Source organism: Sylvia atricapilla, chromosome 8 (assembly GCF_009819655.1).
Source record: "Sylvia atricapilla isolate bSylAtr1 chromosome 8, bSylAtr1.pri, whole genome shotgun sequence".
Taxonomy (NCBI): Eukaryota; Metazoa; Chordata; class Aves; order Passeriformes; family Sylviidae; genus Sylvia; species Sylvia atricapilla.
This window is the reverse complement of record NC_089147.1, coordinates 22,551,108-22,567,337: the sequence shown is the minus strand read 5'-3', so window position 1 is coordinate 22,567,337 and position 16,230 is coordinate 22,551,108. Positions and strand designations below refer to the sequence as shown.

Sequence of the window (16,230 nt, the reverse complement as noted above, 5' to 3'; positions counted from 1 at the left end):
GTTCAGCCCAGTTGCTCACAAGCTGTGAAAAGATGCAGTCCAAATCTTAACACAATTATGCCCAAAACCCAGCTCTATACATATATCTTTAATTTTTATTTCTAGTTCTGTGGTTGCCTTTTCTTTTTTTTTTGAAGGGATGAGATAAGCACAGCCCTTTACCTTTTCAATGTGCTTTTCAAATGTGCTTTAACTTTTTGTTATAGCAACTCCACCCCGAAAGGATGCAGTAAACGATTGCATGCAAAAGTTGAGCAATCTTTTGTACCCCCTTGGTGCAGAAAAGCAACTTTCATACAGACCAAGAGATCCCTACTTACGTAAAATAAAACACTTGGTGTTTGCTTGACAGAAACAGGTGATTCTATTTAAACTAGACAGGTTGCAATAAAACATTTGAGTCCCAATTGCTGACTGCTTACTTTTGCATTCCAACTACAAAATGTTGGTACCCTGATAGTCATTAACCACTTCTAACGCCTCAATGAATCAGCCATGCTGCAACAAAACGTGAAAACTACTACTTTGTTTCCCTATAAATGTAGATTGCAATACCCAAGACAGAAATAAACTAAACTGTGCTGCTGGGCTGCACTTCTGAAAATTAAGTACTTCTGAGATGACTGAAATTCCTGTAACCTGTACTTTAGCTAAGCTACCACACTTCTCTATCCACATAACAAGACTGCAAGGTTTCCACAGTTTTGATATTTGTCAGCGGGGTTCTCCAATGTCACTAGATCATTTTCAAAGAAAAAAAATCTTCTTTTGAGTTAGTCCAGGAAGCAAGTAACCTTTGGGAGTGATATTGCAATCAAAGCACATCAAGGCCCTCACTAAAAGCAGCACAAGGGATACTATGTTCTCAGGACCACATACAAAAAAACATAATAAATACAAGGACTGAGCTGTCTGGGCACTTCAAGAAGCATCCCTACTGCAAATCTGGACTGATTTACATGGGAGTGAAGATCTACTAACAACTTTTCAAGTGGCTCAAGACTACTGCTGCTGGAAGCCTTTCCTGCCCATCTGACTCACAATAAAAACAGCCTCAGTGTAGTAAAAAAATATTTTACACCTTCACACAGATTATTTTTTCTTTATAAAACTTCTCCTGGATATGAAAACTGAGACAAAACCAGTACTTCATACTAATATAAAAGAGATCTGTCTTAAAAATATCATCTCATCTGAAGGTATTTTTAAGAAGATGCTCATTGTATTTGTAAAAGCCATAAAAGTGTAAGATTACAGAATGTATTTTGTTAAGCTGACAATAAATTCCATTTTCATGTTATACAACATAAGAGTCATTGGTATTGCTGGACTGCACATATTTTAGTATTTCTGACTCTGAGGAAGCAGTAAGCTTTCTTCTTTTTGTTTTCTTTAAGTGAGAAGGAGAAGCCTAAGCACATCAAATTATTAAATGCTTAGAACTTGAATTAGAAACAAAATTAACTTTTGTAAGACTTGGTAATTCAGATGTCCATGGAAGTAGGTATACTTGAGGTCTGTATAGGAATAGCCCTTACAAAGGCAGAGAGAGAACAGAAAGAACTTGGTCTGTTTATAGACTTGCATTCCCTTTCTCTGTGTCTGAACTTTCATTAATGACAATACATATTTTTTACACTAAATGCAAAATTCAGACAATAGGTAAATTAAATATTTCATAGCTTGTCATAGTTAGGAACTAACTTGCCCTCAAGTTATTAGGCATAGATATGCAGTATAAAAACATATCTAAATATATAGTGTATGGGGAGTCTATTGTACAATAATATAGACCCAGACAATTCTGGCCTTATTAAGATTGATTATTCTTAAAGAAAACCAACCAACCAACGAACCAAAACAAATCCCAACTCCCTCAAAACATAACTAATTGTGATTGCAAAGGTAAGTGGTGACTTTCCCAAAAAGTTAAATTGTTTTGCATCCATAAAAACATATCTCTGTAAAAACATAAGTTTTCATAGAAACTGTACTAGGGCCTTTAACCACTTAAAAAAATAAAATAAAAAAAGGAACTGCAAAAACTTTGTCTACTTGTATAATTATTCAATCAGTCATATAAATTCATGTATACCCTTGAATTTAACATTTTGTCTATTCATTTATAGATATTAACTTAGTCTTTTGCTGTAAGCAATGTATTACCCCAGAGAAGAGAGAGGGCTAACATTAACAAGTTCACAGGTTTAGAGTGCTTCAATTCCTAACCTAATGTGAAGTAAGATATTACTGTATTTCTAAAGGCACTGAGTATCCATAATTCCATGCAGTTCACAAACAATGCAGATGCACAAAGACAGAAAAACTAACCTTACATATCTCAAAATCAGGTAGCCAAAAAAATCACTCATCAAAATTAGCAGACACTTTAAAATATAGGCCTCTGTGATTTGACTCTTATTAAATGGAAGTTGAAGTAGGAGCCAGGAGTAGAACCCACAGGGGATCCTTTGATCTCAGTTTCTCAGACTCTGCTGCTTCTTGCACTACCACAATTTCCCTTCACTTCAGCAAGTCTTATGCTGCTGCTTTAGCAGAAGAGTCAAATCAACTACAGGCATGTGGCTGGGAAGGAATTTTTGGCATCTTTACAAACATTCACAAATGGCATTATCTTCAGCAGATGAAGACTAATATTTTCAAAGTCAAATCCTCCTAGAGTTTTAGTCCACTGGATCTGAACAGTCCTTGTTTTTCTCTGAGTATTTTGAGTATTCTGAGTACCCGCTGGTCAAGGGTACTTTAAATTGTTTACAATTACACAGTGGCACATCCAAAATATATGCAATATGGAATTGTAGAAGACAATAAATAAAACCTTAAAATCTGACAACATAGGTTATTACAAAGCTAAAACTATAAATATAAATATATTTGGAAGGCATTCATACTCTGCCTTTATAAATAATCATTTCTTCTTCTGTCACAAAGTCCTTTTCCAATATTAGTATAGACATTAGGCTCCTGAAAAACAAAAGGCATGTTCAGCTTGTGAACTTCACACATGCATTTTAATAACTTTGAAGGGATGAGTGTAAAAGCTGTCTTAATGATCTCACAGCAAGGAGGATTCATATTTTTATCTTCCTATGCCAAAAAAATAAACATACAAAATAAACATACATAAACATTTTAACTAAAAAGAGTTAATCAGAGAAATATATATAGGTTGTTAAGGAACCGTAACATAGTAATACACATAAAATTCAGCAGAAAGTTTGCATTTCCTACAAAGGCCCCAATTCCAGTGGGAGGCACATTTTGTGTTGCTTCCACTACAAGAAATTGAAAACTGAGCTTTACTGAGCAGGTAAGGCTACATGAGTGTGCTATGGAAGCATAGAATTGGTGCAGATGCCCCCAGATCATCTACTTTGCAATAAAAAGTTGCAACTGTAAAAGAAGGCTGAACAGAAACTTTTCAGGTACCTTTGTTCTCTCCAGACTTGAAAATAGATATAATTTAAAATCTAATTTAGCTGCTCTACACTGCACAGGAGCATCTTAATGTGTTACAACAGACACAGAATTATTTACTGCATCTATCTGCTACCATTCAAGAAAATCAACCATTATTCTCAATCTACTAATATAAGTGAAACTTAGTACATAATAAACATCTAATTAAATTACTTTCTGAGCACGTTTTCCACACAAAGTTATTTTTGAAGCTACTGACAGTATACACAAGGATTAAACACGGTGTATGAAACTGTAAGCTATTAATTTTGGAATGGATCTGTACAGGCTCCTTAAAAATATTAACAGATGCCTCATTGATTTTCAAACATTACTACATGATATGGACAATTCAAGGGGATTGTTTTTTTCTCAGTAGAAAGAGATCTAACTATTAATAAATTATCTTTGCTTTCTTTATAAAGGAATTCTCATTATAGTGCAAGAATATAACTTGCTAGGAACATGCAACAGTGAGTCACAGCACAAGATTTTTCTACTCTTTATTGTGATGTTTCTATACATTCAATTAGGAAAAACATCAACGGCTTTCCCTCTCAAGAAGTACATTAGACAGTCAGCTTTCTTCTTTCATAAGCTAAAAAAAAAATAGCTATCTTTTAAGGATACCTGAAAGACAAAACTCTTTGAACTAAAACATTTCGTAGTGTACCCATCTCTACTGTGCTAAGCCATACAATAAATGTGAATTAGTTTCTTTTGTGAACACTATTGATTCTCCAGCTTCCAAAAAATTGTGTTTTACATAGAGGTGAAAAAAGCATTTTTTCAGATCAACAAGAGATTTGACAATATCTGTACCTTTTTAGGTAGTTAAAACATATTAATGCATACTTCTGTAGATGTGCTTTACATTGTTTGCTTGCTGTGTACAATACTCTAAAAATCTGTTCCAACTCATTTCATCCTGAAAATTTGGTAACATCTGCATTTGTAGATTTGGGCAAATTTCTTTTGAAAGAGTTTTTCAGATGCAAAATAAGACTTCTGCTTTAAAAAAATTAGAAATGCCTCTCAGGAGGTTTGAGGATATCAATTTGTTTAAACCTGTACTAGCTCTGCTTTCTGTCAATCCGTACTGTAAATCTCTCATTAAACACATGGCATTCAGTTTGGAATACTCGTATCATGGTCATGAAAAAGGCAACAAAAATTAAGATAAGGGTGGCCTACTTTGCTCTGGAAGATAAGCTGTTGCCATGGTTTTGGTGATTTTGAATAACTATCCTTAAAAGAGTGATCATTGCAGCAAATGAAATGCCTTAATACTCCTCCAAAGCAGCCAGGTCATTTTGCTATTATTTTCCGTATTTGAAATGAAGAACATGTGTCTGAATGGTGTTCCAAGCTCTGCCAAAAACATACAATAGTACAACTCAAAATGCCTGATGCAGTAGACACACACATTCTCCACAGACAGAGGAGAACATGGGCTTATGACACACAATAACCACAGGCACCTTTAGACAGGGAACATCATTCAAGCAATCAACACAAAAAGAAGGATTCTCCTTACAATCATTCTGTTTGGAATAACTTGGGAGCAAAAAAGAGGAATTCTCAAGTCTTGTGGGGGTGGGCTAGTTATTACCATCACTTTTTAAATAGGACACTCATACTATCAAGGGTCACCTCTGAAAATTGACCTTTCTAGAATGAGGTTTTCTTGGCTTTGACAGTGATACAAAGAAAGGAACACGGCCTGAGAGAGAAGGAGAGAAACCACAGTAAGCAGCGTTTAAATCTAACAGCTGTATTTCACATCAGAAAATAAACCATGGGGGGAAAAAAAAGAAAAGAAAATGCTCTGATATGGCCAACATTCATTAGAACACACTAGTAGGTGTTTAATGCAGCAGAAATACTGTCAGGTCTTTTACCACTTTGGAGAAGAACATTGCTAAGTACATTTTGGATGATCATTCTGGGATGCACCATAGCTCTTACAAAGCCTTTTTGAATGACATAGGAGAAAGCAGTTCTGCTTATTATGTGAGAAAGTATTTTTAAATACTAACTTGTGGGCAAAATATATTGCTATAAGTGGTAGTATGTCTTATGCTCACAGAGATAGAACAGAATTTTGAGAGAAAAAGCCAGTCCTTGGAAAGATATTAGGACTGGTGAGCTGCTTTTCTGGATTTAGTTGAAATTTCATCGGTGCTGTGGGTAACATTTCCAGTTTTGTAGCTGAGTTTTCAAACAATGAAATGTTCTTGTTTCACACAAGTCAAGGAGCTAAATCACTTTTAAAACTCTTAGCAAAAATAAGTGGTTTGAGTCAATGTTGCTCCAGGTAACACTCTCTGCTTTGGGACTAAAAATAAAATCGTTCATTCAGAATATAAGTGGGAAAAAAAGCAAGCTCTGCAGAGTTTTCAAAAATATTTCTTCCTTCTGGGTTTGAAGCTAAACTCACTATTTATAAGGAATTTTGGCAGAACACAAAAATTCGAAACAACACAGCTGCAAAGACTGTCAATTCTTTACCTTGTGTAAAATGATAGGTCTTCTGCTACAAAGACATTGGCAAGTTATTAAAGAATACAAGTATTGAAAACAAGTAAATAAATAATTCTGGTTTACACTCAATCACACAAGGCTTTTTTGAAACGTGAAAGGTACTTAGCATAATGGTCTCTAAATTTGTAAGGAAACAAAATTGCTTGGCACTTAACTGAAACTGGCCAATGAATGGTTTCAAAACTCAGGTCAGGAATTTGGGAAAGACACGGTGAAGTTAATGCAAAGTCATTTGAATAGGCTTTAAATCAGAACAGGAGTCAAAAGGATAGATGAGTAAACTTGATTAATTTCTTCATTTCTATGCAACTAACAGTACTAAACAGTGTCCTTGCTAATATTTAAACCTGAATGAGTGACTTATTCTGTGTGCAATCCCCAAGACATTAATCAAAGAAACAATAGAAGAATTGAAAACAGTCATCTATCCTACAATCTTATCAGAAGTTATAAATTTACAAACTTTGGTACTACAGTAAAGAAAGTTTTACAAAAGGATCCGATCAGACTGTCCCATGTTAGAACGGTCACTTTACACCACTTCAGGGTCTTAATGTGCCTTGTGAGATCCAAGCAAGCAGCTATATAGTTTTCCTCATTTATTCTTAAGAATTAGTGTCTGTGGTTTTATCTACATCTTCTCCTTTGTGCATGCAAGTGTGTGTGTGTGTGTGTGTTGTCATGCCCCAAGCAGTTCTGTGGAGTTCTCAGGGTTGAAGCTGCTCTTTTATTGTAATCAGTTTTCATTACAGTCCTTTGATCTCTCTCCATTCTTTGTATACAACACTTCATCACCTTTATTTTCTGTCATAATTGCATGTGAAAGATTTCTCCTTTGATAGACCCTGAATGCCAAATCAGTATCGAAAAGAGTGTTGAAAAGTGTCATGTGCTCTGTCTGCTTTAAAAGGCATCCCATACACCTGTGGAAGACAAACAATTTTTCAGTGATATGACATATCTATCATCCGTCCACAGGATATGAGCTGTTCTGTCTGCTTAATAGCAAGGGGCTATGCATAGCAAAATAGTAACTGCTGAAAGAAATGTGTAGCACATTGCAAACTGTCTGGCAGCCCTCCCTAAGCCTCATCTCATTCTGGCCTGCTGATAATTCACAGACTGTGTTCCTGTGCGCTCATCACTCCGGCAGTAAGAGTGGCTAGATGGGGCCCCCTGTCTCTGCTCCCTGTCACACTGTCATTCAGGTGTGTCTGTCTGCCATCACCTGCTGACACAGCCACATGCGTCTCAATTACAGAACAGGCCTCCATTCACACTGCTGATGAAGATGTTCAATCTCTACTGGCTAACAGCATTCTCCCCTGAAGATGTGTCTTTTGGGGTTTGTGAAAACAGAAACCAGGTGAAATCTGTTGGCTGCTATAGGATGATATTTCTCACCATACTTGTGGTAACAAATTATTAGTGGTCAGTCGTCTTCTCTACAATTGCAAGCCTCTGCCATCCCCTGCAATGATAAAATACAGTGATGGGGTATAAAAATTATTTTTATTTTCCCCTTCTCTACTTCAGTGTGAGGACAAGTGATTAAGCATGAAAACTGGAAAGCCAGATATGATACAATGTCACATTTATTTCTCTATTTTACCAACACCATGCATTTTTACAACCAAGGATGTATTTAACACTGCTAACACAGCACTGAAGACATCCATGGTCACCTTATCAGAAAGAAAAAAGATAGAAATGAGTAGAAGAAAATAATGGGAGATATGTAATTGTTACATATGTACTTCTACAGCCACGGAAGGTAACACCCAGTGATACCTGGCCAGCAATGACACAACGTACACACAAGTCCTGTGAGGGAGCTGGGGTTATTTAGCTTGGAGAAAAGGAGCCTCAGGAGGGACCTTATCACTCTCTACAGCTCCCTAAAGAGAGGCTGTAGCAAGGTGAGGGGTCAGTCTCTTCTCCCACATAACAGGACAGGACATGAGGAAGTGGCCTCAACCAGAAAAGTTTTAGATTGAATATTAGGAAATATTACAATTAAATTGACTATTAGGAAAATATTCTTACTGAAAGAGCTGTCAAGCATTTGAACAGGCTGTCCAGGGAGGCACTGGAGTCACCACGCCTGGGGACATTCAAAGGGTGTGTAGATGGGGTAGGTAACAGACAGCCTTGCCAGAGGGGATGCAATACTGCATCTCCTGGTAACCAACACAAGTGACCTCATCAGGGAAGCCAAGACTGGAGGCAGATTGGAGTTGCTGGAGTTTGCTGTCCTGAGAGATGTGAGTCAAGTAAAGAGTAAAGTTAGGCCTCCAAACTTTAGAAGAGAAACTTCTAGCTTTTCAAGGAGAATGTCAGTAGGACTCGCCCTCAGGAAAAAGCAAGTGGAAGAGAGCTGGCAGATTATGGAAGTCTTCCAGGGAGTGCAAGAGCTGGAAAGCCCCAGGTGCAAGAAATGGGGCAAGGAAGGCAAGAGAGGAGCGTGGCTGAGTAGGGACCTGCTGGCCAAACTAAAGGGAAAGACGCAAATGCAGAGTGGTAACAAAGACAGGTAACATGGGAAGGGTCCAGAGATGATGTTCAGCTGTGCAGGGATGGGGTGAGGGGGGCTGAGGTGAAGCTGGAACTGAACTGGGCAAGGAACACAAACAGTAATAAGAAGGGCTTCTACAGATATGTTAATCAGAAAAGGAAGGTCAAAGAAGATAAACAACATTGGCAAACTGGTAACAACGGATAAGGAGAAGGCTGAATTACTCAACAACAGAATGAGAGTGGCTCTGCCAAGAAGAATTTTGGAGTGCTGCTGCATGAGGCTGGACGTAAGCAGGCCATGTGCACTGCAAGCCCAGAAAGCCAAATGTGTCATGGGCTGTAGTCCTCACTTTGTCCCAGCTTCATATCTATGCATTTTCCCTTTTCTTTGGTAGCTGATAGAATTCAAGTGAAACCAAGAATTTGTTCTGAAAAACACCAAATTTAGAGATGCAATCTTAACTCACTTAAAACCTTTTAAAATTTGGATTCTTGGGCCATGTATCTCAACACACTTACTATATTTTCCATTTTTCTTTCTACAATTAAAAATTACTATATTCAGTTCTTTTCAGACCTACCACTTACTCCTGACCAATAGCATTTTTCTTTGCTTCTCCTGACCATAAGCTTCTCATAAATAGGAAACTGTCTTCAGCTCTAGAAAGTCCCTTTCATTCAATAAGCTTAAAATAATAATGTTTCACGATTAAATTCAGATCCACATATTGGAACTTTACTGTAAAATTAACTAGTAATATTATTGCTGTACTTTTGCACAGACAGACACATTTTCTTCACATTTCTCAAATTTGCAGCACTCAAAAATGACCAATGAGATTTTAGCATTTCAAGTAAACAGCTCACTTCTCTGACTTAACATATGGAATGAAAAATTCTAATACTCATTCCATCAATAAGTGACCCAAAACACATGGCACATATTGAGCAAAAATTACAGTTATCTTTCTCTGACAGTATTACAAGGAGACATAGATCTGCCTGCCATGTATGCACAAAGAACAGTCCTTGATATGTACATCAGGGGACCAGCTACCAAGTTTTCAGTTTTACTCCTCTATCAACAGTCTCATTTATGCACTTGTCCTAAACATGAACAAAATGATAGAATGAAAGAATAATTACCATAAGTAGAGAATGCTAATGCCTAGGTTATTCCTCCTTGAACTCAGATGAGTGACTTGCAGAGACTCTTAGAAAACTGGAAAGATTACTATTCAACAACAAAGAATATCGGCAAGACAAAACATAGAAAATGAAACTCAAGGACAGCTATGTAATTGCTTTCTGGATTTAATCTTTTTAAGACTCAAGATTTTAAATTAAACTCAAGAACATCCATATACAACTAGCAGAAATTAATAACTGTAATTGTGTGTGACAAGTGAAAAAATCTAGTCTGCTCACCCTTTCTAAATTTTTGAAAAGGCATGCATTGTGACCTCAAGTAAACAAGTAAGAAATTTTAAAGCTGAAATTACTTTCTAGTTAGATTTCTTGCTTCTCTATTTCTTCCTTGTCCCAGCATGGACATAAATGGTGAGCTGCTAATCTGCTATATATTCAATTGCATTCCTACTGTTTTCAAAGAGAACTGAGATAAAAAGTCTGACAAATAAAAATAATTTTCGTACAGTAAAGGAAATGGTAACAGGCTGTGTGGCGCTGAATTGTGAAGGGATATAAAGAAGTGAAGACTTACTTTTATAGAAAAGACATTAAGTCCCAGTTGGCAACCTTTGTGCAAAGATATAATTCACTCTATGCCCTTCTGCAAATTAAAAGTGGCCTAACTAATAAATAAATAAATAAATAAATATTTGTTATATTACAGAGAGAAGGAAAACAATCCTGCAAGTACTCAGTTGTTGGGATCCACCTACCTCATAAAGTAGGATTACACTCAGTAAGAACCAGAAGAGGAAAACACTTTTCAAAGCAAAAGAAACATAATTTCTCTGGCATTCTCATTGTTTATTCATTTAAGTGGAAATACATAACGCTTGGACACAATCTTTCTCTCTTTTATATTCCTCTTGTTAATCTTCTCATACAAACTCTCTTTTTGGAGTCAAACATTTGAGAAGTGTCTTTATTTTCCCTGCTTTTTTTCCCCTTATCTTACGTGTGTGTGTGTGTGTGTGTGTTGCTATCTCAACAATTTCTCAAGACTGAAAGATGAAACTCCATTTCCTTGATAATCCAGTCTAGTCCACTTTCAGACACAAAACCTTTTATCTATACCTTTTTAGCAACAAAACCTCAAAGAATAATTTAACAGTTTCTAGTTTTGATCTCTTTGTAAGTATCACAAAAAATTATAGAAAAGAATGGTTATAAAACTATTTAAATTTATCAACCCTCAGCAATACTTATAATATTGCTACTGGGAAGATATAATATCTTACATAAATTTATTGCTTACTCATATTAAGGATTAGAAAACAGTATTGAAAAATATGAGCTGAGCAGACAGAAAAAAAACCAAGAAAGGAATCAGAGGTAGACAATGATTAAATTATTTGCCCAAGGCTACATAACAGGTCAAAGGCAGAAATGTGAATTGGAAACAATTCCCTTAGCTTTCCAACACACTTCCTGAACACCAGGCTATCTGGAGTTTTTGAGTCAGACATAAATAATACCAGTCCAACGAAAAATTAGTACCGACCCCTGACAAAAATCTGTGGAACTCCTAACCATGGCACTCTGCAATTATTTTAAATATTCTGCGTGTACATGTGAGCTGTAATCTGGTGGCTCCTGGGTAATCATAAGTGTTGCCTCACACTTCCCATAGGATGAGAGAATTGTAAAGCAAAACTGATCAAAACTGTCACCCTTGGGTCACAAGAGTTGACACTCTTGATTATGCCAGCGGATGTCCAGGGTACATCTGCTGACATTGCGTAAATCATTGTTATTTATTTTTATAAAAACACATCATAAATAATTTTACCATGAAGAATGTTCTCAGTGAGAGAAACACTTCAGGAAAAAGGTGACATATTAGAATGATTGCATTTTAAAAAAAATTTATTCACCATAGCACTGAGTATTCAGTGTGATGTAACTTGAGTTATGGACTCATCTCTCTCTTAAGACAGCTTTCTCAGTGTACAGAAATGCCAATATTGTGTAGTGGTGTTGATGCAATAAACACAACTAAGAAAATGCAGTATATAAGAAATGAAGGGATCCATAACTGCATAGCACACTTAAATGAATAAACATAATAAATCTGTGGTACAGACTTCATCTTCCTTTACTAAAAAGCAAACTTGCAGAGATGTCAGTAGAACAGAACAACGATACAGAAAAACCTCTGCATCACCTACTGCTCCCTCAGCTCCATGATTATGGTCATTTTCATCTATTATACCATTACAGCTTTCCTCCATCTGAGAAGATCAGTTCTGCATTTGATCACCTCCACACTCCCACAATCAAATCCCAGCATCTTCTGATGCCAGAAGTCCAGCAGCATTTCACAGTGTCTTCTACCTGTTACAATTCTGTACACTTCCATAAGATCAATATCAACAAACACCTTCCAGAAAAAAAGAAATTGTAATATTATTTCTGACTGTTCCATTGTTAAAAGTAAGAGGCCTCTGTTAATGAACCAAGTACCACAAAGCTGGTATGATCTCATCTAAGAGATTGCCTGTGCATGCCACAGGCTGAGGTACTGCAGACTCCTTTGTTCAGGTTAGATGAATTAATTGCACTTACGTCTCTTTCTGCAGAGATTTTATCTCTTACTTTTAGTATATTAAAATCTCAAAGTTACCAACCTCACTTTTGTTATTGGGCTGCTGACAGTCTACCTGAAAGAAAGGCCCAGTCTCGTATAAACTACACACTCAAAACCTTAATGAAAATTCAATAAACTTTGCTTTCTTGTAGCAAGAGAGAGACTTATCTACCTGAAGACCAATTTGATTCACCATGCCAGGAAAGCATTTGTATTTAATAAGAATTCATATTTTCAGGGCCTTTCTAAAAAAAAAGTTACGAAACATATGAACATTTAGTCTGGTAAAATAATAAGAATTAAAGAGTAAACTCGAAGTTTACCCTGAAAAAGAAAATATCTTCCCATAATACCATGGCAAAATGCATTCACACTGACTTAGAATGCAGAATATGAGAGAGTTGTACCTAGTGCACATGAAAACAAGAAAACAGAGCGATCTACAGGAGTTATCTTTGTTCTTAAAAGCAAAAAGCCCACAGCATTATGAAGTGGCTCATTTTTAAATGTTAAAAAACCTATTCAGTTACACAGCACAGAAAACAAATACAAAGGTATTTATGCAACACAGTCTACTGTATCACCACACTTTTTTAAACAAGATTTTCCCACCACTCTCAATTTCATCTCAAGTAAGGATTCTCTGTAATCATCATACCAATTTCCTAACTGAAATGTGCAGAAAGCAATCTGTAACTATTGATCTACTGTTTTAGCTGGAGTTGCAATCTGCCTAAGCTAGCTAAAAGCAGACTGTCCTGTGATACCCTCACAACGTTATCACTTGTTCACAATTTTTTGAAAGACATTCCATTTGGCAATAACAATAGAGTGAAGTAATAGGCTTATTCACTTATACACTGCCTTGAATAAAAGAGCATAACCTCCTCCTAGCTCTGTTATCAAAGACCTATCTCAGTGGATATTATGCTTTATGTTAACTCAGTATGATTTTGGTCATGCTGAGAGCCAGAAAAATGTCAGCTATGACACAAGCCAGAAATGCTCAAAAACTATGTTCAGTGGATCACTGCTGGACCAAACTGTTTCAGCCCTTGAAAGGATTAAGCTGCAACTCCAGCTTCATCTATGTGTTATGTTCGTGATGATGAATTTTGAACATGCCTCTGGTTGCAACATCAGTCAAAGGAAAAGTGACTTATACTTACAAGTTAGCAGCTAATTGCAACATACTTAAATGCTGCACTAATCTCTCTGAACCCACTTCACAGAGCAGCACTTTGTTTTCAAGGCACAGAAAAACAAAAAATCTGGTTTCAAACGTAGGGCAAGGATGGAATGAGGCAGACACTACAGTACGAAAAAAAAAATCCTATGACGTCTAGATTTCCCCCAAAGAGCTAGAACACAGACCTTTTCTAAATACCATCTTTTCAAAGAAGTCTTTCCAGAATAATTGTTGTGCTGATATCATGAAATCATGAGTGAGAAGGAAGAGGGTCAAAAAGACTTTGAGTAAGCAAGAAAGGTGTGATAACTGTCAGAGTTTCAAAAAGCCCCAAAGTTATAATTTCAAGACAACCTCATAAATGGAAGGAAGCTGGAAAGAAAATGCTAAAATCTTTCCCATCATAAGAAGTCAAAACAAAAAACACATTCCAACACTTGTGTATACAGAATACTAATAAACACAGGAATGGGACCTTTAAAGAGAAGAGGAACTGCCTCCAACTAACTAGCAGCAATTTAAATCCCTGCTTCTGCCTGATGAGGTACAAACTACCCAACTAAGCTGTCCAGAGATGAAACTAAAAAACCTGACACTGGCAGACTCTCTGGGTTTAACAGAGCTTCTTCATTAATTATCTAGACATTGGCACTGCTACTCTGAACTCCCAGCTATACAGAGCAAGAAAAACTCATTTGGCCACAAGCACTTGAATGTTAAAAAAAACCCCAACAAAAAAAACCCTGCATTTCAGTGGATGCAGCATTTGTATGCTTATCTACGGGTTTTTAATGTCACTTTACAGTTAATAATTAGCCCTCCTCTGGCCTGCACAAAGAGTGCCACTGAGACAAAAGAAAACGTTAAGTGTGTTAGCTATACTTGCCACTGGTATAAATAGTCAAAGGGATGATTAATGAATGAGGGGGAGAATTAAACAGAGCAGTGAACAAAGACAAAGCCCGTTTGCTTGGCTGCCCACAAACCAAGACAAGCTGCATCCATAAAGAAACTACAGAAAGTGACAAACAAAAAATCAGCTTAATAGACAGCTCATGAAGACTTTATTTAACCCCACATTATGACAGCCTCAGTGCTTTATTAACACTCTGACATGTTAAGATGCCAGGGTCATTTGAGGCTAAAACACACATTTGTTGGGGGGAAAAGCGTAGAAAAAAAAATGCACATTTTTGTGCCACGGAAAGAAAAACAGAGAAGGCCCAAATAACTTAAACAACACCCTTCAGTCCTCCTTTGTGGAGCATGCCAAAATCGACATTTTTAAAGAGTTGTTTAGAGATGTCAAACAAAGCAGATGAAGCACTAACACAGGAGAAGTAGCTTGACAGGCCTTATCCTTCCCTTCAAATGGCTACATTTTAGACAGACACATTTCAGATTAGAAAAGAAATTGTGATGGCTTTTAAATTTATACTTGCTTTTTTCCTTTTAAATGAGCTAATGAGCATTCCCAGTTACTCTCCAGAAATTACTACAGATACCTGGTATCCTCTATAAATGACTATGATTTCTGAATCAAAAGCTCTGCAATAAAGTTGATAAACACAGTATAGTTCAGCACCATTTAGGCCATTTTCAAGTCGGATTTAATATGGACAATTTAAATATATACTCAGAGTTATCTTGCCTTTTGTTTTGTTAAGTAGAGATTTAAAACAAAAGAAGTAGTTTTTCCCAGTCTATCTCCTTTCATCACCTACCCAATGCATTCAACAATCCTAATAAACCTCTAATAAAGTAAGATATACAGCAAAGTAGAGATAATGTTAAAAATAAAGCATAAAAATAAAAACTGCAACACATGAAGGAGCACCATAATAAGATAAAGAACTTTCCCTCCATCTTATAATGTCATAAGTGCACAACTCCACAGGTAATATCCCACATTAGCCAAATGTTCTAACAAGACAACACACTATGTAAATATTTTGTTGTTACTGACAAATGAGCTTAAAAACTTCTTCTTTGTTGCTATAGATTCAATATTGCATGCCCCGAAATGTACATAGAAATTCTTTACTCTTTCCATACAGATATACAACCTATTTATTAGATAAATACAACTGTTCTACGGATTTTTTTTTAACTGAATTTTACATTCTAAGTAAAGGTATTTTTATCCTCTCAAATCAGAACTAATATACAAAAACATTTCCTGGCATGCTTTTTTCTCCATACCATGCTATCCTCTCATCCATCCACTACTCCAAAGCTTCCTTTTGTATTCTTCACTTCAATGTCTAAGATAAGGTGGAGAAGAAAGACATTCTATATTAATTCAATTTTTCTCCCTAACATTCTCCAACACACCCAAAACTAAAACCTTTATGTCAGTAAAGAAAGCCCCTTTTAATAAACTGATGATCTGAAAATAGAAAATGGTCAAAACTTCAGGTGAGATCATGCACAGAAGGCATTCCATGTTTTCTGCTAAAATTCCTCATCTTCCTTTGTGAGAACAAACTTGTTCAGGCTCCTACTTTCACTTCCATTGAATATTTGCCATCTCAACAATACCTAAACTTTATCTATCAACTGCGTACCTCTCAAGTCACAAAGGTAAATTTTGCTTCAAACTCCATTAATAAAGAATTGAAACTTGTTTTTGAGAAGTGTAAGTATCACACATTTTCAACAAATAAGGCAATCCAGAGCTATAAGGGCAACTTGTATGTTGCTGTTACCTGGACCAGTTTAT

The 16,230-nt window shown here is 36.3% G+C and overlaps 1 protein-coding gene across 5 annotated transcripts in view; it reads right to left on the bottom strand.

Annotated features, from left to right (window-relative positions):
* The window catches only part of LRMDA (leucine rich melanocyte differentiation associated), a 610,700-nt gene that overhangs the window by 179,028 nt on the left and 415,442 nt on the right, over positions 1-16,230 (bottom strand). The window contains exon 6 of one of the 5 annotated variants that reach the window (XM_066324130.1): positions 7,619-7,709. The exons of the other annotated variants lie outside the window; for them this stretch is intronic. Within the exon in view, the coding sequence (XP_066180227.1) occupies positions 7,620-7,709 (90 nt within the window). The 3' untranslated portion in view covers position 7,619. Of the gene's footprint in view, positions 1-7,618; positions 7,710-16,230 lie in introns of those variants that run through there. 5 annotated transcript variants of the gene reach the window in all.